This window comes from Tetrao urogallus (assembly GCF_951394365.1).
Source record: "Tetrao urogallus genome assembly, chromosome: 7".
NCBI classification, from domain to species: Eukaryota; Metazoa; Chordata; class Aves; order Galliformes; family Phasianidae; genus Tetrao; species Tetrao urogallus.
This window is the reverse complement of record NC_136820.1, coordinates 42,163,320-42,190,603: the sequence shown is the minus strand read 5'-3', so window position 1 is coordinate 42,190,603 and position 27,284 is coordinate 42,163,320. Positions and strand designations below refer to the sequence as shown.

At 40.5% G+C, this 27,284-nt stretch overlaps 1 protein-coding gene across 1 annotated transcript in view; it reads right to left on the bottom strand.

Moving 5' to 3' along the window:
• Positions 1–25,684, bottom strand: part of PTPRN2 (protein tyrosine phosphatase receptor type N2) — a gene marked incomplete at both ends in the record, with an annotated part of 620,206 nt that extends 594,522 nt beyond the window's left edge. The window contains one exon of the mRNA XM_079538424.1: positions 25,561–25,684. Coding sequence (XP_079394550.1) covers positions 25,561–25,684 — 124 coding nt within the window. The remainder of the gene's footprint in view (positions 1–25,560) is intronic.
• Positions 25,685–27,284: the final 1,600 nt, after the last annotated feature.

Below are 27,284 nucleotides of genomic sequence, written 5' to 3'. Positions count from 1 at the left end.
TGCTGATTAAATCACATTGAAATGAACACCTGAATCTTAAGTGCTGTTGTACAGTTCACTGTGATTTTTCTGGGCTATCAGGTTGGTTGTTTTTCACTATATTCGTATAATAATTTAGGTCAGACACAGCACGCATGCACTAACAGATCAGATATGCCTAATGGCTCTTTGTGGTTTAGTTTCTGGGGCATTTTTTTCCCCACTTCCTATGTAATGTTTTAAAATTAATTCATTAAAATGTACATTTTGCTCATGCAACTGCTTTATATTTGGCTGGACTTACGGGAAGGTTTTTCAACTGAACAATCCAGTGTTTATACAGCAACAAATCTAGAAATGGTTTCCAGTTTGGAATCACGTACTTATTGCATTATGTGTCAATGTTGATCTTTTCAACACATCTTTAATAAAGCACGGGGGGGGGGAAGGAGAAAGAAAAAAGATAAAAAGAAAACACACATCTGGAGAAAAACAGATCTCTTCTATCTGCCCAGCTAGATCTGTGTGTTCATTACTACTGCATCACTGAGAACAGACTTCAAATCATACACTGGCTCTAGCAAGATGCTTGGCACTTTCTGTCCAAGGATGAATGTAATTTCCTAGTAATGCTGGAAAGCAGAAACAGAGAGTGCTAAATGGGTGAGTGAGGAGAAAGAGAGCAGGCTGAAGGCAAGCCAGCAGTCTTCATATTTTCAACATAATCATCAAATCCCCCATAAGGATGGGTATCTTACTCTTTTAGGTTTCCAAAGGAACCAGTGCAATCGTAACCATTCTCCTAATCCATTTTAGAGGTAATAAAGAAAGACTGACAAATCCCTTATTATGGAGATTATAAACAGTCAGTCTGCTACATATTTTCTATGGAGCAGCAACAAAGACACTTGCTGAGATCATTCAGCATCTGTCAACGAGTTAGAACTAAACCACAGGAGACTTTCAGGGGATTTTTGCCAGTCAAGTAAAAATCTAAAATCTGTGCAAAACCGTCTGTCTCACTTTGCTTTTGTATTAGGTCTCACACCTCAACAGACTGTATTTTGCATTTTTTTTCTTTCAAAATTAATAAATTATTTCATTAAATTAGAGAAACCACCTAAATCTGTATCAAAAGCCATCTGACAAATTTCTTTCTTGAGCAAAACAAAGAGAGCTGATAGTACAAATTGGCATTTCTGCCTCATCATGGTCCCTTACTGCAAGCAGAAAAATATCTGAGTGAAGAGTATGTGTTCTGTAGGAAGAGAAAGCGGAGGAAACTAATGCAGAAAGATACTTGCAATTTCATCCAAATCGGAACAACAGGCAAGTGCACACTGTCTGCAGCAGAAGGGGGGGAAAAAAAGCCTGTAGTTAACATTCCTAATCACACTTTCAGATGCTCAGAAACATCACATTCAGTCCTTCAGCTACCAAGGTGTCTCTGGCTACATCTGCCCTCTCTTCCAAATCACTGATTCAGACTGCCACATATTAAATTCTTACAGTATGTGTTTGCGAACCAGCCAACCTGATATAACTCCTCCAGCCAGCCACTGTGCTTCCATTTGCTTCCTTCATTTGTATCTCTTTCTGCATAGTTTACACTTGGAAAACTGACATCTGTTTTCCAGGCATGATAAACTACTATTTGCATTGCAACTGAGCATGAGTGTAGATCTGTGACAGCGGCAACATAATTTGCTCTCAAGCTGAAACAGCCACGCTTACTGGAAGAAAAATGCAGATGCTACTTTTGTGCAATTAATTTCCTGCTCTTTACTATGAAGCAAGCCCGCTTTAATATCAAGCTTGGACATTAAACTTAATTTGATGTGTCCATACTACACGCTCATCAATGAACTATGTGTACCTACGGAAGATGAAATTTCTTCTGTAAGGGCCATCTCAAATAATCCATTATTGGGTTTCTGCCTTTATTAAATAAGACTTTGGGGGAAAAGAGAAAAAAAAAAGAACCTCAAACACTTGCTATCAGATCCTATGTAAGAGCCAGGCAGAGTTTTTAGCTAAGTGTATAAAAATCCTCATCCACCTTTTCTCTCGCTGCCCTTGAGTTCAGTCCATGGAGCTCAATGCCTCTTTTAATCTCTTCCTCATCCCATTTTGCAGGTAAGTTCACCTCATTATTATAAGCTCAACAATAGTCTGTGAAAAATTACATTTGACAGCCTACTCCAATCTATGCCTCCAGGATTCCATAAGGCAGCAATTCTCAAACATTTTGGAAAAGTAACCCTACTTTGGTTGTCTGTCTTGGGCACAGTCTCTTCCCTTCCTGACAGCTACTTAGATTTAACCTAATGTGCAGCATGGTCCAGCTTCCAATTTCGTAATTGTTGGCAGAAGCCTCAATCCTTCAGGGCTGAAGGGTGAGAAGAGGCTGCAATTACTGGCTATACGTGTTTAACTTTCCAGGGAATTGCTACCTGTCAGCAATTAAAAACAGTTATATAGCTATAGCAAATGGAAATATCTTCCTCCAGAAATGGCATCTGCTTGTAATTCTTCCTCTGGACAAAATGAACTGTTGTTCTCCTATCTGGATAGAACTCCCAGGCAGTACTCCTGCAATCTCATTCTAGTGCTGCTTGGCACAAATGTTGTCTACATAGCAAACATGGATTTCTTACACAATTTAAATTAAAAACAAAAGACAACAAAACAAAACAAGCTTGTTCTCACTAGATCACTAAATCTTGTGAATTATTTCACTGAAGCATTAATTCACCAAGGTATAACTGCAAGGCAATCTCAATTTAACAAACCCAAATTTTGATAGAAGTCCTGATGGAGAAAGCACAGTGTGGTTGGTGCTTTCTGCAACACTCCTCTTAGCAATTAGGTCTATCTAAGACAATGTGAGCCATTTGTGGAAAAAATGCCCTTAAAAGTCCTTGAAAAGACCTGTAATCCAGCCTCCCCAAACAACCCAAACCACCAACTCTTCATTTCCATCCTTCTCTATTTTTACTTACAAAACGTTTGTATTTTCCCTTAAAACTGAACCTAAAAAGGCATCTTTGAAAATGAAATGAATTATTATGGTTCAATCAAAGCATTTTAGAAACCGTATCTTAAATTTTTGTTAAAACATCTTCATATAAAGTATTTTACTATTCCAAAACTTTCACTACTATTTGGGGCACTTCTTACCCCAGATGTCCCCAGTACCTACAGACTGAAGACATAAAAAACAAAAGCCTTCTCTCCATCAAAACTTCCCCGTGTGTTTGAATTCTCCATGGCTTCTAGATAGCAGCTAGCAGCCTTCTTTCTTTGCTGTTTCCACTGCCTCAACATTTTCTATCACCTCGCTCTCAGGATTTCTTGTCATTTAGCAAAACAGCTGTGCCACTCTGCACCATTATCTCAAAGAAGCTGAAGATGACCAGATGAAGGCTGTCTATAAAAACCGATGATTCTTTTCTTAAGGATGAAGTGCAAGAATAGCACACCTCATTCAAGCTCCTCCTCACTATCACAAACATCTTTTAATAAGTTTGAAAAGATAAAAATACATCAGGAGATTCATTATTTCAATAGCTACAAAAAAATAAAGTAAGATACAATGCTTGGGGGAAATGAAAGAATACAGAATAAAAGAAACTACTCCTTCAAAAATCGCTGTTCTCATCTCACTTTTTCAGATAGTTGTTCCATCTTTTGTTGTGAAAGAATTATACTATGTTTTCTATGTTGTTTTTTTTTTTCACTGTAAAAGCCACTAGTTTATCTCCTTATTGGCATTTTCAGTCTTACAAATTCTCATGATACAAAACAGAAGGAAAATACAGTTGAATTATTTTATATCAGCAGTTTTATTATACAAATCACAATTGCTCTTGCTGTCAACAAGCACGATTTGTATCCCATTAGTCTCGTTAGCACAGATATTTTCAAGGAAGATGTCTTAAAAGGAATACTAAATATATGTGTATGTATACTTTTGTGTATATATATATATATAGTTTTGTAACATTCTAATGTAAAAAGGCTAATAGTGGGGGATATCCCGTCATGTCTCCATGGTCAGGGCTATATTTGTAATTACAACTGCATTGTCTACCAGTTATTTTCCTTTTCACTTGTAAGTTTTAAAGACAACAGCAAGTTGAGGCATCAGAGACATTTCTAAAAATAAGAAAGATGAGGGGCCTGAACCACTACTGATCTGGTGACACAGGACATAGTCCATTTCCACAGTGAGCAATGCATCAGAGAACGCTGCACTGAAGCACAATAGCAGGTCAGAGAGAATAATGATCCAACTTTCATCAAAAATTTAAGAAATCTATTCAATTCTTTGGGGTCAAAAGACGTTATTGCTATGATTTCAGTTCAGCTAAGTCAGATTTTGTTCTGTGTAAATTTGGTCCCAGTTACCATAAGCCAGCCCTGTTTGGATTACATGCCCACAAGCTCTGCAGATGGAACTCAACAAGCAGAACCCAGTGGTGGCTCTGATGCTTTCTGACAGTGGCTGTAAACATCCATAGGAAATTCTGAACAAGACCAAAGCGTGTCCAAGTGCATGGCACAGCAAGTGCTTGAAAGAACAGCAAGCAGCCATGAGTGCTGCTAAGTGCCTCAACACAGCAGATCGCTGCAGTGCATTTCAGTACAAGTAACATGCACATATACACACGGAACACTGTTACACACTGAGGATTTCACTGTTTATCCCAAAATGCAGCAACCTAGGCAGAAAACTATAAGGGAAGCTCTGGCACAGGTTGCCCAGAGAGGTGGTGGATGCCCCATTCCTACAGACACTCGAGGTCAGGCTGCATGGGGCTCTGAGCACCTGATGGAGCTGTAGGTGCCCCTGTTCACTGCAGGGAGACCAGATGGTCTTTAAAGGTCCTTTCCAACTCAAATAATTCTCTGATTCTAAGCTTTTTGATGTGAAACAACCAATGCTCCCATCTTGACAACACAAAACCCAACCCAGTTTGAGTTGGTATGACATACTGCTTACTTGAAATTCCAACGCACTGTGCTGCTGTTCCATGTTACATGAGATAGAACACCAAAGAAAGATTGTAGTAAAGTGCATTTAGTTCTCACAGAGATGAAACTTGCTGTCCTCAGGACAAGAGCTGTACTTAGAAGAATCCACTCTTCTCCAAGACTTGTGCAGATGAAAAACAAGAACTAGGATGAAGTCTGATGAATGTTCACTTAAGGAAATATTTTGCTGTTCTACTACTTCAGAATTTATCTTATTCCTGCTGATTTGAGTGTTTTAGGATCAAGTCCTCAAACATCAATTTAAAAGAAAGTAACATTTAAGCAAAAGACTGCAAGCAGACAATGCAAAATTTATGAACACAAAATAGTTCAATTTCCTACGGGTCTTCCCACTAAAAATACATCACAACACTTCATAATCAAGTAACAGTTTGACTTAATCTGATCAGCCATTTTGTCCTTGTACTGTTGGTAAGACTGGCCAAAGTTTTTTGGAACCTGCTGTTTAGAACAAGTAAAAATTGCTTTATTTTAATCATAAAACCACCATAAAATCCCTTTGATGTGGAAAAAATATTATTTGTCACCGTTCACATTGAATGAAAACTGCAGAAACGGTGATGAGGGGAAAATCTATACAGAATGCATTTCACAGGGATACGTGGCATGTAATGCTCTCTAATGCATGAGATAAACAGAAGCGTGATTTACAGATTTGAAGGTCAGCACATTTCATGGTGAGCACATTCTACATTAACAACACCGGAGAATGTCATCAAGTTTCATCAAGTGGGCTCTGCAGTCAGCCCACAATTTCTGTTCCCGTAGAACTATTGCATCATATGTCCCTGTTCACACCAGTTCAATGGTTTATCATCCCAGTGAGAAAAAATACTCATCTTTTAGCATTAATCTATCTAGCTTCAGATTGCAGTTTCCACAAATCTTTACAAATTTTGTTTCTGACAAATTAAAAAACTTCCTCCTTTTACCAGGTCTCCATAATTGCTGTCAAGGGAACTTTCCAAATTCATTTCAACTGAGTTGAAACCTCTAGGTTTCAAAATCGTCTTTTTGCACAAGGATAGAGAGGATTTGTATTGCACTGCCTCTTAAAAATATCAGGTTTTCCCTAAATCTCTAGGGCCACGGAAATGATCCAAGGGATGGAACACCTCCCCTACGAGGACAGGCTGAGAGCTGGGGCTGTTCAGGTGGGAGAAGGGAGGCTCCAGGGAGACCAGAAAGTGATCTTTCAGCACCAAAGTGAGGGCTGTAAGAAAGAAGGCGACAGATAGGAGGGTCTATCGTGATAGGACAAGGGGAAACGTCCTTTATTCAAACTAAAAGAGGGGAGATTCAGACTGGATATAAGGAAAAAGCTTTTTACAATAAGTGGCATTGGCACAGACTGCCCAGAGCTGTGGTGGGTGGCCCATCCCTGGAGACACCCAAGGTCAGGCTGGATGGGGCTCTGACCTGATGCAGCTGAAGGTGTCCCTGTTCACTGCAGTGGAGCTGGGCCTTTAAACGTTCTTCCACCTTGATTCCATGATTCTATGATTTATGAAAAACTCTATTTCATTATCTGTTTCTGGATTGCTGTCATGTCCAACTGCCTGTCTCTCACTCTTGCTCATTCATTCCCTGCAGTATTTGTTTTGGTAAACTTTTGCTTATTTGTCTTTTACAAATGACAAGCACACTGTGCTGTGTATCTCTGTTAACTGATAGAATATAAAGAGCTCATCCTACATCAGTATATTTGTCCAGATCCCAGATGGTTGTCAGGCTTCCTTCACGTTTCTTACCTAAGTCTCAAACTATACATACATTCAGTTGTACAGACCAGACTTGTCTAGGAGATGCAGAGTTTTTATCAGCTGTGCTCATCCCACGTCTGTGGTGGAACACATCTTGGGTTATTAGAGGATCAGGAACCTGTCTGCTTGAATGGCTGGTAAACAAGGGTACAGGCTTTCAGCTTGATCTGTAGATGTGTTCAGAGCAGAAACAACCTGCACGTACATCCCTCTGACTGTGTTGCTGAATACACACAGTGCCATGTTCTGTGTTACTGCTCTGTGTAGGAAACAATAACTTTAAGCCAAAGAGTATTACTGCGCAGTAGTACAGATGAGAGGCAACAACAGTGCATAAAATCCAGGTCTGATCATAACCTACCAACACAAGACACTGTACTTTTGCTAGCTGGAAATGGTAAACAGCAATGCTTGAAAATACTGCTGCATGAAAACGTCAGGGACCTCACAACCAGATATAATTCTTTGCTATTTTCCACCTTCAACAAAAAGAACAGCAGCCTCTTGCTGAAGCTCCCCATGCACCTTCAATTTATGGCCTCTGCCTATGGTGAAAATTGGAATTTCATGCAACTGTTCAAGAATCTCTTCCATATAAATTGAGAAAGGGTACCAAATAGCACTGCAAAATGGCACATGGGATACAGATACTAAGATTGGTAGAATCCGTTGAACTGATTGAAAATTTTCTATTTTTAAAGCAGTGTTCTGGGGTCCTTTTTGCCTTTGGCAAATGAATAATTACAACTTCCTCATTTGTCATAAAAAACAATGTCAGTGTAAATCCATCTGTGAAAATCCAGCTATTTTCAACAGGGTGACAGTTTCTGCCATTCTGTATTCTGCTTTTACAAAATGTATCACCACAAGCACACATTACTGGCAAGATACTGAGGTTTGGATTTTATTTGGAAAAAAACATTAGTGCATCAGTTGATGTAAGGATTGTTCCTATCAGCCAACAATGCTGTTTTGCATGTTTCTCTTATGTAATGAATAGGAACATAGAATTTAACAGTGCATAACACAGCATAATGTAACTCGAGAAAAAGCTTAATATCATGAAGCCCAAAAAGAAGCCATCTCCCTCATGAACTATTCAATGTGGCTACAGATTACAGAGACCCATCTTGCAGAAACTTGCTTGCCATAAACAAAAAGCTTTCCACACAGAAATCAAGCCCTCCAGAAATCCTGACTGCAGTAAAATATGCTAAGAGGGTGCTACTTAAAATACAGTGTGAAGTCAAGGAAATTCTAAATCTAATGCATTTATATCATTCAAGAATTTTAAAATAAGTCTATTTCCTTTACATTGCACCATGACCAGAGCTGGCATCACAGCTCCTCTGCTCAGTATGCAAGCATCATCCACATTTTCTGCTCATAAAAAAACCCACAACAGAGCAATGTCATGATTTGCCTAATGTCACATAGCAGGAGGCAGAAATCAAATCCTGTTCTATGACTACTTGACATTCAAACCTCTTCATTATCTGCTTCCTAATATTCCTCTCTTGTCCTTTCACCCTCTTCTATTTCAACACCCAAACAACTTGAGTCCTCCAACTTCTTGTATTCTCGCTCTTATTACTCTGACTTCATGCAGCTGATATGTCTGGAGCTCCTTCTTTCAGCCAAGACACAGCTTCTTCTTCATTTTTTAATGCTCAAGTTAAAATTCGCTCCTTCGTGATCGTCACGGACCACTGTAGGAGATGTCCAGGTATAACCGACAATCCGCAGGAGTTATTCAGCCCATCAGTTGGGTTAACAGCACACAATTTATTAACATGTCATCCTCCTCACAATAAGCTAAAAACATCTTCTCTTACTACAGAAGAGCACTCACTGTCGTGACTTTAAAATGAATCAATGTAAGCAGCATATTGTTAACCATCTTTATATTACTATTCATTTACGAAAACTCTAAATCTCTGCATTTATTACATTTTCTACATAATTTCTCAACCCCTTCAGGCTGGAAGTGCATCTTTTCAAAGGCCTTTAAAATTCCCAACACAATCAATGGCAACATTACATAAATAAACACTATGTCGTTCATTATAGAAATCTTCGGGGGAAAAAAAAGCAGTATTTCCCTACATAAAGTCCACATCAGAAGGAAAGACGAGGTTTGTTTCCTAATGAATATCATTAAAAGAAAAATCCCTTACATGTTTCTTTGCAAATTTCAGAGCACCAAGACAAGTTAAAAGCCTGAAAAAAACAAGAATATACTGAATGCGAGCAAAGCATTATAAAGCAAACACAATCAAAATCATGAAGTATGTTGCAAAGTAGAACAAGGAAGGAATGTGTTTCCAGTGAAGCGTGTCTGTGCTCACATATTTTCACGACTATTTTTCACAGCCAACACATTTTTTTTTTGATTGGAAACAAACTGGAATTTAGTGGCATTTTTTTCAATTTAGAAATAATAAATACTTAAGATTTACCTTGGAAGCTCCAATATCTTAATTGCTTATTTCAAAAAATATCTATATAAACAAAACAAACAGACCCCTCACAGAATTGATTTTTCAAAAATATCATTAAACCCCAGACTAAAATGAACTCCACTACTGTAAAGCCAGATCGTACTTCACGAGAGGGAAGAGCATGCCACAATCTACAGAGTTCCTGTTACCGTGGTTCTGTACATTGTTAGAAGTGTGCAAGAGAATATATTCACCTCTTATTATCATAGAATCACACAATGGTTTGGATTGGAATGTACCTTTAAGATCATCTAGTTCCGACCCCCTGCTGTAGGCAGCAACGCTCCCTCTAAACCAGGCTGCTCACAGCCCCATCCAGCCTGGTTTTGAATGCTTCCAGGGAAGGGACATCCACAACCTCTCTGGGCAACCTGTTCCAGTGTCTCACCAGCCTCACAGGAAAGAATTTCTTCCTAACATCTACTCTTAAATCTTCCCTCTTCCAGTTTAAACCCATTTCCCCTCATCCTGTCGCTACGTGCCCGTGTAAAAAGATCCTCCCAAGGCACATGGCATGGCTTTTAGGTGCAACTGCTAAGAGTGATAGATTTCAGCATTTGAAAATACTCATAGAGGGGATATGCAAACCATATCATTTTGGAAGATAAAATGTTTAAAAAGGTAAAAAAAAAAAAAAAAAAAAAAAAAAAAAAAAGTTAAAAAGCATCATGGAGATATATGAGAAAGTTTGGATGGGCATTTATAATTCTTCACCTTTAACACAGCCTCTGCTACACCATGCCTCTTTTGCAGTTGATGGAATGCTAGTGAGGTTTTATCCAAACGTTCCTGGAGTGCCATTCACCTCGTCCCCAAACAGACACGTAAAATAAGTCAGATCAATTATGTCCTTTACGTGCCTCATTCTCTTCAATCATTAAAATGGGCCACAGAGTGACTGCCTGAATTGCAGACATCTGAAGATAGGTAAGATGAATTCCACATCCCATAACTAACTACCCTGCAGGAGTTTTCTGCATAAAACGAGACTGGAATATTTCTTTCCAAAAGGATGCCTACAACGAATATGCAAAAGCTTAAATATTTAATCTAATATAATCTAACGTCTGAGACAGCACTAAAAAGCTGAAAAACATCTTGTTATATGTTGTTATTTCTCTGTGTTTGCCAGTAAGTGTGATTTCCAGTCCAGTAAAGAAATTAAAAAAGGAGAGCAGAGCCCCTTTTTGCTGAGATTCCCCTTAGAAGACAGATATCTACACACTTATATACAGGCAAATATGAGTGATGAGACTTGCATTCCAAGTATTTCACATCTCCTCCCAAGATGTGACAGAGCAGCATGGATGAGCTGAGGATGGATGCCCAGCCCTATGACAAGCCTGGGTCACGCAGACACACAGCATGAGCTCTGACATTGCCATCCTGCCCATCACAGCCACACAAGGATTTGAAGATACAGCTTCTAGCATCAGGAGCAGCAAAACTTTCTCTCTCTGCCCTCAGGCTGACAAACTTGGCAGTTCAATCTGACTCAGGGTTCCGTGGTACCCTAGAAAATGTACTTTTAAAATGTACTTTTAAAATGAAACCTTGCCTTCTCCAAGAGAAATATTTTAATGCCTTATTCTATTAAAATATCTTTGTTTTACATTTTTGTCCTGATATCAAGCAAACTCATGTGTTGACATAGCAGAAACTCCCATAAGAAAAAAAAAACTGCAAATGTTGAACAGATAAAATATAAAGCTCTCCAAGCAACACTCCCATTTGCAATTAAGGAATGAAAGCAAAAAGAGAGAGGCAAAACCATCCCAAAACATCATTTACTCCCTTCACAGAATCAAAGAACTGCCTGAGTTGGAAGGGACCCCAAGGATCACCAAGTTCCAACCCCCTTGCCACAGGCAGGGCCACCAACCTCCAGATCTGGCATTAAACCAGCCTGCCCTGAGCCCCATCCAACCTGGCCTTGAACACCTCCAGGGATGGAACACCCACAACCTCTCTGGGCAGCTGTGCCAGCATCTTGCCCTCATTCTGCTGGTTCCTATGAAACATAGCTTCAGTATCTGCACTGCACTTAGAGTTGTAATCCAATGATCACACATCTAAAGGCTCAAAAATAGCAGCTGTACATTATGTAACAGCTATGCTGCTGGGGCAATTGGAAATCTCTTGCTCTTCATGAAAAATCTCAGAGTCATTGCTCAAATAATCCATATACAACAGCCAACAATGAGAAAAACAGCCACTTTCTGTCACTGTCGTAATTTCTGGAGAAGAGTTAAATGCATCTATTCCCTTGTGTTATCTTCATTTCAAAGAAAGCAATAAATATATATATTTAGAAGGGTATTTTTAGCAAAACAATCTGGTTCTGGCAGCTAGAAAATTCAAGGAACCATTCAGTTTTAAATTGTATGCTCTTTGCTCTAAAAGCAAAGAACCAAGATGCTGTATTTTAGTCAAAAATCTCCCACTTTCATCCTTTAAAGAAGACTTCAGAAGTTACACCTACTGAGTGCTTTTCAGGTTACTAAGCACTAATGGCTCATCCAGAAGCTGCGTTGCCTTTCTTGTTAACATTATCATCTTTTGTTTGCTACCTTCCTTTTTTTTTTTTTTAGACTTTATTCATTTGTGAAGATAATCCAAAGTAATGAAAAGATGGGTTTGGTCAAGGATGCTTCATCCACCCATCTAGTGGAAGACCGTGACAAATCAGTAAAACAAACACGTGCTGCGCTCTGGTTCCACTTTATTCAATAACCTATTTCCTGAGGGCGCTGTAGTGCTGTTTGCTTTTTAAATGCACCTTGATTTCCTCTTTCCTCATACGCAGATGACATGCACTACGGTTCATTTTTCACCCTCATTTAAGAAAAAAGCTAAGCTAATTGAAAGTTTTTAAAAAACCTCTCTGCAGGAAGCAGAAACCACAATTCTACCAATCGCAGACATTTTTATAGAAAAGAAGTGGAATATTGCTCCAAAATGAGACAGAAGGGTAACTGAATATTGAAAAAAAACAGTCTTTAAAAGAAGAAATAACACCAATCCTTGTCCTATTCCTTTCTAATGCTAAGAGCAAATAAACCAGCTGAAGTGTGTACACAAATTCTACTTACATCTACTTACATTCAAAAGCCTCCATAAAGTCATTTCAATGCTTTTACACGTCAACATACAGAACTGCAAGTCTTAAACTTCTGCCTTCAGCATCACTTAAGAAGCTGGAGTGGTGGCATTGCTCAGGTGAGTAAGAAGCTCCAGCTCAATATGTGAGATGTGTCTTCTGTCTTAATGCTGTACCTTTCCATTCACTCTTCCTCACATGTACTGGAATCCAAAGCATAATACAAGGCTGTGGGATTTTTCCCCTGCCAATGAATATACTTTCCACAGCTGTGGGAAAGCAGCAGGAACACTTTAATGCAGTGCATTTTCTGCCCACACTGACAAGAAATACTTAGCACTGTATTAAAAGTTCCTAATAAAAAATCAATTTGCTTCTATTTCTTATAAAACATCATCAGAGTTTCAAGATCAAATGAGCAAATATCAACATCATTTTTGATTCGTAGTTTCCGTGACCAAATGCTTTTGCTTTGACAAGAGTCTGTGTATACCTGCATCTAGAATGTTTGTCTGCTTCAGGACTGTTATGACCCAAGTTAAAATATCCCCAGGACTGAGTCCCTCAAGCCCATCGGTCCATATGGGAACACAGGCATGATGCAGGGCGATACTCATGCTTACTGAGTTCAGTGCAGTCTGAAGTTTCTCAGGAGCAAATTGTACAAAGTGCATGTCAGATGAAAGCCAGACTGGTCTCTGATAATGATCATTAGGAGATCACAAAAGGAGAGAGGTAAGAATGGGGCAATACACCCTGATGCTTACACCAGTATGCCCCCCTGCAGCCACCACTGTCCGACAGTCTCAGAGCCACCAGGCCTCATCCAGCCTGCAGAGCTGATCCACCAACAGAGATGTGTCCTTCAGTGCAGGCACAGAAACGTTTACTCTAAGAGCATCCTGAAGCCTCAGATAATTGAATGTTGAAATTTTATTGTAGATGTGATTTTTAAAAACGAGTTATCTGAAATGGTCCTTATACTCTTTGCACCACTTCACTATTTTTTGATAATTCATTCCACAAATACCATATTCAACATTGACAAAATTCTTACTGTGAAATCTGGAAAAGATTCAGTCGATAAGGACACTGGCGCTTTTTATCCGATCTAAACAGTATCACTTTGCTGTTGTTAGAGGATCATCCTCCTAACAAACACTTTACATCCAATCGCCAGCTAATAAGCACAGGGAAACTCCTCAATCAAGTTTATATTCAGCACAGGTAAGAATGCAGTGGAAAAGGTGACTGAAGTTTTTAGCTATTTCCATAATGAATTCTCACTTGCTGTGGTCTGTCCTACTTTTCTTCCCCATATCCACAAAGTGATCTCTCTTCAGTGGATAGAATTGTCAACTGCCTCAAAAGTAAAACTCCTAATAATTTTTAATTGTATAGCAGCACATCATCTTCATAAAAAAATGCTTACATTTGCAAAGATATACTTGCAGATTTAACTTTGCACCTCCTGAGAAGAGGTGCAGAACAAAAAGCTATTTCCAACTTCTCGCATATGGAGAATAACTACACATAGATAATATATGAACTGAGAAACTGCAGAGCGAATACAAAATTCATTCATCTGGAGATTATCATAGGATTTTATATTTATTTGCTCTGTAACTACATGACACCTGGTGTCCTCTCACTAATCTTTAAGGTCCACAGTCAAAGTCATTATTTGGAAGCAGAGCTGGCAGTGTGCATTCTGGGGATCACCTTTGGAAAAGGAGAAACGACCCATTCCATTTTTCATGCAGTGGTAAAGCATCAGTCAGTAAGCTTTTGGCAGCAATCCTCTTTCAGAGAAATGCTCAGTTCATTTGCATCTTCTCAAATGAAGGTTTTTACAGCCCTCCCCAGATGTCACCAGGTACCTACTCATCAGAGGAGAATGAAAATCAAAGCTTCTAACTCATGGTGAAGTGGTGTGCTATGTCAATTTAAGAAGTATTGTTACTGTGGAAGGCATTCCAAATAGCAGATTCAAAGTAATCTGAAGAATTCTTATCTTCAGTTTTAAAACCCTGCTCTAATTACCTCATTTGAAAATACCACCAATTCTTTAAGTAACCCTAAAAAAAGGTACACAGGTGGCAGAATTATGAAGTTTTTTATGGCAAATTCTACTAGTGTGTTAAACGTTGATGTTATTAAAGTTCTCAATTACCAAAGGAAAAAAAGACATAATTCTGTAATAATTCAAGGTACAGTGGAAACTGCTCTGATCTATGGTGAAAGCAAGAGGGGTGAGCAGTCCCATTTCCTAAGTGACAGCAGCACTTACCTATAGTTAAGCATATGCTTAGGAATTTGCACAGGCAATCAGAGAGACTTAATCACAGTTTTTAGGTAACAAACTATTTCAGAAAGAGTTCTCTAGTGACTTATGATGTGAAAAAAAAACTATCATCATAACACCTGATGCATTATTCACAAATGAAATGGGACTAAAAATAGGTTATGAATAAATATCACGTAAAATATGGTGGAATGAACAAGTGTTGGAAAGTACATAATGAAATTAACCTCTTTGCAATACAGCTGCCAGTTTAGTGATTGTTTATTTTTGAGGAGTGGGAAAAAGATGTGTGCAGACTCCAGCAGGACAGAGATTATTACTCTATGCTAACTTATAGCTTGCCACATTTAAAGGCTGTTCATTCCTAACACTCTCTTGCTCTTTATTACTGGTCCCTGTGAATGTTCATTGTTTTCACTGATACACATTTGCATAATTAATTTCTGAATATTAAAAGAAAGTTACGTATTTAATGTGTACTCAGGAAGATTCCTATTTGCTAAATATGTACATGGTTTATTTTTACAAACTAGGAAGGACTTTCCAAAGGTTATGTGGCAATGGTGAAGCTGGTCAAACAGAGCTCTGTTAGCACAGCTGCTAGGAGCTGGAGGGACTGGAAGGTGGAAAAATCCCAGTTTTGAATGAGCCTTCACTCCACAAAAACCACAATAGGGAGATTCTTCACCTCAAGTCAGGGCTGGTTTTGCAGGATGGAAGGTGACCGAAAAAAAAAAAAAAGACTGCATGAAGCATTTGATAATTATGTTGATCTGACTGAAGTTAAAGTAGAATTACAGGTATAGAAATGTTACATGGCATTTTTCTGCACCTCTTTCTGTAATAGTTCTTTTCCCAAGCTCTGCATCAGGCAGAACGTGCTTTGTATCAATTTACACACAAACACTGTTTAATGTTAAGGAGTGACTTAGGCGTGACTGGCAAACTACAGACTTTGTGTTTTCCAGAGGGTGACAATCCTTAATAAAATAACCCACAATCCCCATTCTGCAGGCTCAGAGAGGCCAGATGATACACCACCAACACACCACCAACACCCCATCCTTTGGCAAGAAGAAATCTCTCAATTGATCAGAGTTAAGTGGAGTATCTTTGTCAAGTCACAAGAAAACATGGGAGCTCCTAAGTAAATCCAAACTGTTAAAGAGACAATGGAAAATTGATCAGAAAGAAAAAGTTCAAAAATGTGTTTGCTAATCTTCTGTCTTAAATACAGCTAATCATGTTCTATAAGATCAGCTGTAGGCAAGCTCTATTCAAACATCCTATACATTAAATGACCTTAAATCCAGGAACTCTGGACTAAAACCAGCAAGATCAGAAGGCACTGAAGCTAAAACTGACCTCTGTCCTCTTTTATACCAGACACAAAACAGCTTCAGAGGAGCAGGTGAAGCTCTTTGTGGAGGGGTGAAGGTTATACTCTGTTGGAAGCAGAATCCTCTTGTGTAGTGATGAACTTTCATCTGAAGGCAAGCTGGTATGGCTCTAATATAGGATAGCTAAAAAGAAAGATAATGAAAAGAAGGCCACCCTGTTAAAGGAGTATCAGGTAGCCAAACATACATACACCAGATTCAGATTCTGGCAGCTCCACACCTAAGAGGCTTAGGTGAGGTCTACTCCCTGTTTACACGTATGATTACATTAACAGTAATTTAGTTTCTCTGCCTGTATTTACAACTAGGACTGCGCGACATAAACTTCCCTAAACTGCAAGTTCAGAGAAGGCAGCACAACTGTGCTCCTGAAACAACCTGCACAGCCAGCCTGCCTCTGGACAGCCAGCCATTTCAGGGCTTCTCCATCTCTGCTGCACTACAAAAGTAGTCCCACAACCAGAAGATAACGCTGTTCTAAATTTGTCTTAAGTAATTATTTAATTAGGAAAAATTAACAACCAAGTGTGATCAGATCTTTCATTCAAGCGGGATCATATCCTTTGTTAAAGCTGTGCGCTTTGCTTTCTAAAATGTCAGCCATTCAACAGCTGTTTATTCTCAAGCCCGTGTGCTGTGCCCATTTCCTCCTCCCTTCTCAGTTATTTACTTTCAGATTATCAACCCTTTAAAGCAGGTGTTACTCAGAGAAACAAAAGCAAATGGACAGGGAAAAAAAAAAAAGTCCTCGAGTGCCGATCTTTGTCTTGCTGGGTAGCATAAAACCAAACATGCTCAGTACTAAAACAGCCTTCCAATTCTGCTTTTGAAATGATTACAGCATTAAACATTTTATCCTGCCTATGAGTGTGAGTGCTTCCTAAGAAGACCTTTTTTGTTTATTTTTCCATCGCTCTGAAGATGGAAAATAGCAGGTAGCACAGATCACTTATCTCTGTTTTCTCTTCAAAACTTGTTCTTATTATTGTTGCATTTATTTTGAAGAAACAACCTTCACTGCTGTAATTTTTCCTTGGAAATCGTTCCCTGCATATAAGCATGTTGGTAAATGGTAACTATGGGCTGACCTAGTTAACCAAAATAAACCTCCAGATAGGTAGTGCTAGCAAGAGAATGTTAAAATCTTTGCAATTTCAGTCGATACAGAAAGACAAAATTTCAGAATCTGACCCAACATATTCATGGTAAAAAAAAGAAATCAAACCAGGCATTTCCTTTAAATACATCACACCAAATCAAAAACCTAAAAGGACAGTTTTGTACTAAAGAATTTTGGGGATTTATCTCTGTCAGCTGTGTCACTAATTCCAAGATGTGTTCAAATACATAAATGCTTGATGTTTGCTTTGGTATCTTGTCGTTATTAATATTTGGCTATTTCCATAAATGTGTGAGATCCATAATTCCCATCTTCCCCTCTTTCCTCCTTTATGTCCTTTTTCAGGACACAGTAAGAAGCAGGATACTCACTGGTGACTGCAGTCTTCTCCAACAAGATGGAGAAGGAGATGCTGCATTCCATACAGAGATATCACAGAAATAAGAAACATTCCTTAGCTAAGAGGACATGAGGACAAGTAACAAAGCCGGGTATGATAATTTCCCAGTGTAAGGAAGGTATCACATAACTCCAGATTGGGAGCTGTGCTAAAATCTAGAAAAGGAGTAATAGATATTTGAAGTTTGGTAGCCTAACATCTCTCATACCAGATATCAAATAAAGCTGGAAGTATATAAAATATTCCAAAATCTAAATTAAAATTATAACAAATCATTCTGGAAGAGAAATACACCATAAGGCATATATTCTTTAAAAATAGAATTAACATCCACATTCTTTGATGGTGTTTTATCTCTGTTTTATCTCCTTTGATTAATGTTTATAATATTTGATGCCACATCTTTAATTCAGATCTGTAGAGTAAATAGAACCTTAAGTCTAACTTAGAAATACTTGCTGTCAGAGGTTAATAAGAGACTGTCTTTTGTGAGGATACAAGTCCAAATGTCATGCTGTGGAGAAGTCAGTGGCAGTATCAGCATAAAGTGATTCAACCTCCAGGCCAACTCCCTGTGGTTGTTTCAGGGATACCAGTTCTAGTATCAGCACTGATACCACTTGTGAGCAAGACTGGGATCTGTATCCTTTTCTGTTCCAGCAGAAGCAAAGCCCTGTACAAAAGCAAGATCAAGCAATTCCTGACAGGAATACCATAAACTGATTTACTGCCAAATATTCTGTTCTGCAAAGCTGCAGCTGGAAAATAGATGAAAAATAGCTGAAAAAACACGGCTTCTTAAAACAGAATTCTTCACTGGCCCTAAGGATGAGACCTTTACCTTCCAAGTAAAGTAACAAATTGGCAGAACCAACTGCACGGAGTTTAACTGAATTGCATTAAGCAGCTAAGAAAGTTTTATGGAAAATATAGCCCTTCTGCTGCAGAGCAGAATATTAATAAGGAGGAACAACTTTAGTCCTTGTAGGACAGCAAGAGACAGACAGATAATTATCTGCTACAGAATAGTGAGAGCCGAATACTTTTGTGTGCCAAAAATCCAAAGCATCTATCAGTTTTTCAGCATCCAAGATTGATTTTTGGAAGTTAATTTTTAGATTTTATTGGGGTTAAAGCATGAGAGATCAAAGATGAATGGGGAGGAGGGTTAAAATGCTTTTTTGCATGAATCTGAATGTTTCTGCATTTTGTTGAAGTTTGCATGTTCATTATGTAATGTGTTTTCAGCCTCACTTGCACTGTTTTCTATGAGGGCATCTAGAAGTACATCACATTTTAGGAGGCCTTACATCTTTTTGTTTTACCTTGTGCTCGTTGGCTATGATTTCAAGCTTATGTAACCATCATTGCATGCTGTTAAGACAGGTTTGAAAGAAAAGACCTTACACCCACTACAACCAGCTGTACTTCCATATATATTTCCATATAACTTCTAGTTACTGATTTTTACACATTAAGATAGCTTTTCTTATCAAGCTATTAGTTTGAAGTATAATACGCATGCAATAAGAGAGACTGTACATCAGCAAGCTGTGTAGCATTTGTCAAGTATGTTTCACTGAAAGAAACTACAGAATAAACACGAGGATGTAGTTCTTTCCTAAGCTACTTTACTTAAAAATTCCTTGTCAAAAGAAATACTCTGTAACGCTAAGCCTCACTAATCTTTTTAGAGAAAAGTTCCCAAAGTTTTTGATGAGCACAGCTGTTCTGAATGGGTCACTGGGGAGGCTGTGGTGTATTGACACCATGAAATTGAGATAAAAATAGAGCCATCTCACCTCCCTCAAAGTAAAACCCCTGAAACTCGCACAAGAAAACACTAATCCCACAGACACATTAACCTCCATGCCCTGCATACTTTCTCCTGGCTGTCCAAAGCAAGGAACTCTCTCAGGGTCCCTTCCTTCAGCAATCCCAACACCAGACTCCCCCTACCATTTATCCAGCACCTTACCTGCTTATTTACCTGCTTTTTTTCCCTTCACTTGCTCACCCCAGTCTGCCCCTGTCTTTCTGCAGTTACCAAAGGTGACTGCTTCGAGTAAATTTATTTTCTAGGACTATTGATATCCTTCAGCTACGTCAATTGTTTCAGCCCCTAACCTGCCTGCCTATCACAGGACCTTCCTAAGCAGCAGGCTGGGAAGATGTTTCAAAGCCATGCCTGTGATTCTGAAGTAAGATAGTAGGTGAACACCAGACCACCTTTAGCTCAACCTACTTCATTATTTCTCCTTCATGTAGCAAGACAAACAGGTAAATCATCCTCCAAATGCACTTACGTTTCCTCAGGTTTAACCTGAGCATCTGATATTTGAATTGCTACGACACAATGGTGACCATACAGATGTTTACAGCCAGGTGGTCACCCTAGCCTGGCAAATTTACACAGCAGAATACTACGTGGCAGGAAATAGCTGCATTCTGGGAGATCTTTACCCAATCTATGATAGGTCTGTACATTCGGGTAGGACGAATTGAAATTTAAAACTAGGTTAAAAGGTGCCCAGAGTGATTAGCTCAAATAATTACACTTACTTAGATGAATCCCAGCCTTCAAATTTGGAGACATATGTCCTTTTGTTCTATCCCCAAATCACTTTCTCATAGTCTGCACACATTCCCTGACTGCTCTGTGGCTATTCATTGAACTAAATGAATGAATTGATATTTCTACTTTTTTCTTCCTGTCACCTTGCCTCATTTTCTCACGCCCCCATCATGTCCATTGAGCAACTCTGTTTTGCTGCTGCATTTGACTGTCTTCTACGAGAATGAGTAACCTCACCCAATCATCAGATATTTATAGATTATACACAACAGACTAACATCCACTCATGACCTCCTCTTGCAATCATTTTACATTACTTATATATATACTGATCTTGTAAGAATAACTTCAGAGATTTATCTAAATTTTAGGCTATACTATAAGTGGAATGAGCCCAAAATACCTATTGCTTTGAGAAAGCTGGAATATTTCCTGCTTCTGGGCTTCTACAGGAAGGAATTCATATGGATGTGGATATATACATCCAATGGTAATCACCTAAATGTGATCTTCTATTCCTAAGCTCTCTTTCTAGCCAATGTAATTCTGACCAGTGACGGGACCTCTGCTTCCCTTCCATCTGGCTGATGACATGATGATGTTGGTGGAATATGATGAAGTCTTTGGGACTAGCCTCAATTTCTTCATACAAAAATAAATAAACAGAAATATTCTCTTTTATTTCACCATACAATACAGAAAATGTTGGGGTATGCTCAGGTGTAAAACAAAAACCCTTGTCCAAAGGTTTTTTGATTTTGGTTTTCTCTCAGTCAGTTAACTTAATAAAGGTTCTCCCTGAGAATCCCACTCTATGAACAATCTTCAGAATACCCCACAACGATTTCCTCGTACCAACAAAAAAATAATTCACTTCTCGTGCATTTGAATCTGTCAACAAAGCCAAGTTAGGAGATAATAAAAGAAGATATAGATAATCTATTTCAAATTGAGGAGGATTGTGTAGAACAGCCATGACAGGATGCCAAAACCATGAGTGCATGTTGTGACATTTACTTCCATGGAACTAACAGACACACATGCCTTGATATCAAGTGATACATAATTATTGCTTTCTGACATAACTGCTTACTTAGAAACATTTCAAGAATGATGTTCTAGAAAACAAGCTAATACCTTTGACAAAAGGAAGCATATGTCTTCCTACATTGCATTCTTCCCATTACGAGTACACAGCACTGTCTTATTTGCATGATTGTGTTGATGAGTTTGCTACCATTATATCATAAATCACAGAGAATCTCTAATAATTATATTAAATCAATGTGATATCAAAATATCTCAGTGCCTAAGAGGAGTTCCAAATGAACGTAACTGGAAAGTCAGACAACTGTTATCTACTGAACAGATGGCAACACTGCAATTCCTCTGCTTTCTCAGCCAGTCTGCTGCAAGCATCAACCAGAATTCTGATCTGAATGCTGCTGAAGTCAATGGGAAGGTTGACATTGACTTCAGCGAGCTTCAGCTCAGCTCAGAGTTACTGCAGGAAGCAGCATTTCAGCCCAGGCTCAGTCATGGCTCTCCAAGGCAGCTGATAGCAATGGCTGAGAGCAGTAGCCACATAAATTTTGTTATGGTAACATCCACCCTACAGGAACAAAACTGAAATGCACTTTTGTGCTGTTCCTAAAGGTCTCTTTCATAACATCCTTTGCATTGTATTTGAAGCACTGGCTGAAAAGCCAAAGGTTTTGTATTCTTTTCATCTGCCCTGCTACTCATTTCATTCTCTTCTAATTTAAGAATTCACACTGAAGAAATTGTTTCCTCCTACGGTAAATGAAATCCGTGCTCCTCTAATCTCGCGCTTCTGTTCCGCTTTAATCCCATGAAATCCTTAACCCATGCCAAAATTAGTTTTTTTCAGCTGTCAAACACATGCACTATACTTTGTGAAAGTCCTGCAGTGTACATGCAATGCTACTTAAAAGTCCTCGAGTGCAGTCAGTCCCATTTAAACACCAATGAAATGTAAAACACACACAGCTATGTGTTCAGAAGAATTCGCATGTTTATAAGCTGATATTTGGCCAACTTTTAGTCAATTAAAAATTAAACCCACAAGCAGGTTGTGGGTTATTATAAAATTTCAACTTGCAGAAATTTTGCATTTGATGATTATAGTACAACTCTGAAGGAACTTCTTAGCGCATGGAACTGCTTCCAGAAATTTCCACTGCATGTTATAAGAAGAAAATGCAGACTAAAAGGAAAAAAAAACCCACAAGATTATGAGCAGCACAAAGCATCAATTTAAACTGCCAAGTTCTACTGTAGACACTGAAGGTGATAAGCATCGTTTTACACATTAGAGGTCAATGTGAAGGCAGTGCAGCATGCTCACTCTGATTCTCTTCACCAATGCCATATCAGAACAACTTCTGCTCTAAAATATTGTTATTTTAGGACTAATAAAATAACGTGATAAGCAATGCTCAATTTTGTTCTCTATCTCACACAACATATCTAATAAGAAAACCAAATACTGAAATAAAATGGAAGCATCTATTTAGAAGGCTGAACATCTGCAGGAAATTTTTTAATTGGTGGAGACAGGATTTTTACTGAAGTAAGTGCTTAATGTCTTTCGGAAGACATTTCAAGTTTAACTGCTTCCTCGGCATGATTGTTTGCTAATAAGAAAATTACTTATTGGAAAAAAAATCTGAACCACCACCATTACAAGAGCAGAATAACCAAAATTTGTTGAATTCAGCAAACACAGAATCACAGGATACCCTGAGCTGGAAAGGACCCACAAGGATCATTGAGTCCAACTCCTCTATCCTGTATATCAGGATGTATTGTTTACTGGTGATTACTTTGTAAAACACTTTTAAAAATTCCATATTCTCAAGTAGACTGTGTCCTATAAATAAATCAAGATTGATTGACAACATTAAATGCCCAGCCCCACTATTTCATCAAAGATCAATGAATTGGATGATCTTGGAGGTCTTTTCCAACCTTGGTGATTCTATGAACACTAATGTACTCAGACTGCTTTTTTCTTAGAAGCAGAAGACAGTATGTGCTCATTGATAATGCCATCTTATAAAAACACCTTCCCACAGAAATATCCTACAAAGCCCCATAAACTACACAGACAGAAGAACAAATCCAAAGATCCATTATTTTATTGAACTGTAACTTTAAAATTTCCAATTTCTTAAAGAAGTTTGTTAAGTATATGACAAAACAGGTCACCATTTCAGGATGCCTAATGGCATGGGAAGCAGAGACAAAAGTTGAGGAGAAAAAAGGCAAAAAGAATGAAATTGGATGAAAACATCCTAAAAACATCATAATGTTCTACCTCTGAAACAGCTTTTAGAATAACCTTCTGAAACACTTAATAGAAACAAATTAATAAAAAACCATTTATATAATTGCATGGCTTTTAAGGCATTTCCCAGCACGTATTATAGAGGCAGTATAATGCATCTGTGTTTAATCTTCAGTTAAAGAAAATGGGGCTGTGCACAAGAAGAAGCCAAATGGGTATCTTCCACCTATAAGCACAAATAATCCTCAGACTCAGACACCTTGTAGTTTTGCATTTCCATCTTCTATTTCTGCCTAACAAATCGTAGTCTAAAACTGCATGAAATCTATTGTAATAGATATTTCGATCTCAAGGTTTGTCATACTTGTCAGTAAAAAAAAATATTTAAAAAATCAAGGAATTACGAAAGAAGGAGCAGCTAAACCAGTTTCAGTTTCAACAACACAGATGTTCTTCTGCATCTTGTCAAGCACAATAAACCCCTCTCCTTCTTTCAAAACAGATCTCTGGGGTGTCAGTTATTTCTCTGACAGCAGAAGCAGAATGATTCCATTTGTTTCAGTGTTACTGCAGTGTCTCAGAACCTCCTGGACCACCAGCTCCCCATACACATGAAGCCTGCTCTGCCCCATTCCCTGCCACATAAGGACAGCCCTGAGGCAGAAGCTCAGGGAAGTGACAAACACACAAACATTGTTTTGTAGCTACAACACATTGAAAAATATTTCATGACCCAGATCGATTTGCAGTTTATGTTTAAGGAGAGAGAATCAAACTCTAGCTTGTCTGAAAGCATAGTGCATAACCCATGGCATTCTTAGCAAACACACAAATTGCAGCTTTTACTTTCAGTATCTATGCAAGCTTTTACCCTGGAAGATTGGGAGAAATAGTCTATATCTATAGCAACCAGGAGAGAGAAGGGAGGGATAGATCCGTCCCAAAATGTGTCTCCTCTAAATCTTGCATCACTACCTCATGAGATCCAGCAACTGCACATTATCACTGCCACTTGACCAAAGACTCATTAAAATAAAAAAGGTCAACCGATTTTAATTTCTCCCTAATAAGCAGAGCATATGCAAGGACACTTTTTAAGTGGCTTCCATTGTTACTGAAAGTCATTTTATTTTTTGTCTTAAAGAAAAAAAAAAAAAAAGGATTTCTTAGAGACAGCATAGCTTTCACTCTATGATCTTCACAACGGCTCTAGGTAGCTGTTTAACTGGGACAAAAACAAGTTACAACCTTCTTGGTGTAAGGTGAGTTTCTGAAAGATACTGCAAAGTGAAGTGAGAGCTGCCTGCGTGCCATTGGAGACAGCTCTGGAGTGCAGCTGGGGTAGCTCTGTGCACTGAGAGGGCTGCACAGGAGAACAACGCTGACCCTAATGGCACTGAGCTTGTTTTAGGGCCCCCGTGCGTCCGTGGGGAGGTTCTCACGGGGTGTTTATCCCAGAAGGTATCCTCTAAAAGAGGAAGGGCTCAAACTGTGATGGTCTCCACAAGAGAAAGCTGCTGATGGGGATTTTCGGGCACCTCCCCCAGCCTCAGCCAGGTGGTCCCCATCTCCGGGGAACGAGCTGCAGGTGCTGGGCTGCACCTGTGGGCTGTGGCCTAGGGAATCTCCTGTGGTTTCCAAATACGAGGGCTGAAACCACTAATCTGGGACGAGAGTGGAAGCGTTTCGCGGTGACCCTGCGCCCACTGCGGCTCCTCGACTTCAGAAGCCTCAGGGCGAGTTGTCGGGGCGAGATACCTCGGTCAGCCCGGCTCCTCGCAGCGCCTCGGTGCAGCTCCCACCGCGTTGCGGCTCGGGGCCGGCTGCGGGGCGGCTCTGGCGGGAGCGGCGCGAGGGCCGGGGCCGGGGCCGGGCGGGAGGGGCGGCAGGCAGGACGCGGCACCCCAGCGAGCGGCGGAGCACCGTGCGGGCGCGGCCGCCGGGGGCCTGCCGGGCCGCCTCCAGGGCGGGATGATACCGCCGGGCAGCGGCGCGGGAAACCAGGGGACGGCGCGGCCCCGCTCCCCGCCCGCCCCACGCCCCACTCACCGATCCGCGCCTCGGAGGCGGCTCCGTCGGACGAGAGCGGCTGTCCGCGCGGGGCGGCGGCGAGGACCTGCAGCAGCGGCGGCAGCAGCAGCAGCGCGAGGACGGAGCTGAGCGCCCCCATCATGCCTGGCCCATCGCAGGCGGACGTTCCGCTCCCCGCCCGCCGCCGCCGGCCCTCACTCCATGCCTCCCGCTCTCCCTTTGCCTCCCCGGCTCCGGTGAGCGGCAGCCGCAGAGGATTCAACACCCAGGACAGCGACCGGCGCCGCCCGCCCGCCCCCGAGCCGGCCCCGCCCCGGCCCGACCCGCTCCGCCCGGCGGAGGCAGCGCTTCCCGCTCGACTCCCGCCTCTGCGCTCCCCACCCGGGGGCGCCGCGGTGCGGGCCGGGCTCGGGGGCTGTCCTGAAGGGGAACGGGGCGGCGGGAGGTTTTGCCCGCTCGGAGCCTCTTAAGATGGCTGAGAACGGGGAGGGAGTTATTAAATGCGTTTGCTTCAAACACCTTCAGGGAAGACAGTGTAGCCCGTGTCAAAGTTTTGTCCTTATAAATGCGTTGGAGGGGTGGATTCTCCCTGCGGCCTCCTCTGTAGTGAAACTGAATCAGGGAATAGCCCGAATCGGAAGGGACCCACAGGGATCATCAAGTCCAACCCCGGCTCCACACAGCAGCACCCAAACCCAGTCCTGTGTCCCTGTGTCAGAGCGGTGCCCCAATGCTCTGTGAGCTCCAGCTTTGGGGCTGTGCCCGCTGCCTTGGGCAGCCCATTCCATGCCCACTGCTCTGGGGCACAGCCTTTCCCTCACCCCCAGCTACCCCTCCCCTGACAGCTCCATACCGTTCCTTCAGGTAGTCATTTATTTAGCTTCATTTTTTTCCATGGAAAAATAATCATTGTGATGAAGCATTTTATTAACCTTCAGCTGGTCACACCCATGGCCACCTGAGAGACCTGCGCATCCTCTACCTCCTGTTCCCACCTCACTCTGCAGGAGCGGGACCCAGCAGCCTGAAGGCCAGGTGTATGGGAACTGCTGAGTCACTGAACCTCTGATTGATCACCTGAGGCGAGCCATGAGTCAGCCAGAGGAGCACAGGTGAAGGCAATTCACCTGTGCTGCCGGAAGGGGTGGAGCCTGGTTCTTGGACCTATTTAAGAGCTGGCTACCAGAGGGGAAGGATCTCTTCTGGAGATCACCTCTCTTGGTGTCTTCTGGTGAGCTCAGCCGAAGGGTAAGCTCTTCCACTTATTCTCTTTTGTGATCGTTGTTTACTTTGCCTAATTCTCTTGATTGTATTGTGATTATAACATCTTGATATCTATTGATTATACAATTATATTGTGATTATAACATCTTGATTATACACCTGGTAAATAAGGCTCAACACAAACCCACTGGCTGCCTCTTCTCTTGTGGATTCTCATATATCAAGGCTTTAATGTAGCAGTTGCAGTCACCAAGCTGAAATAGCACAGGGGTTGTGCCATCTGGGAGGAGAAGCTGTATGTCTGACCAGGACAACCATCTTCATGATGCTGTGAATGATGGCAAGGTCCCAGGCCTTTCAGTCACCCTCTCTATATACTTAATTCATAGAGTCATAGAATTGTTTGAGTTAGAAGGGACCCTTACAGGTCAGCTAGCCAATTTCCCTGTCTTAGGGACATCTACAGTTCCATCAGGTGCTCAGAGCCCTGTCCACCCTGACCTTGAAGGTCTCCAGGG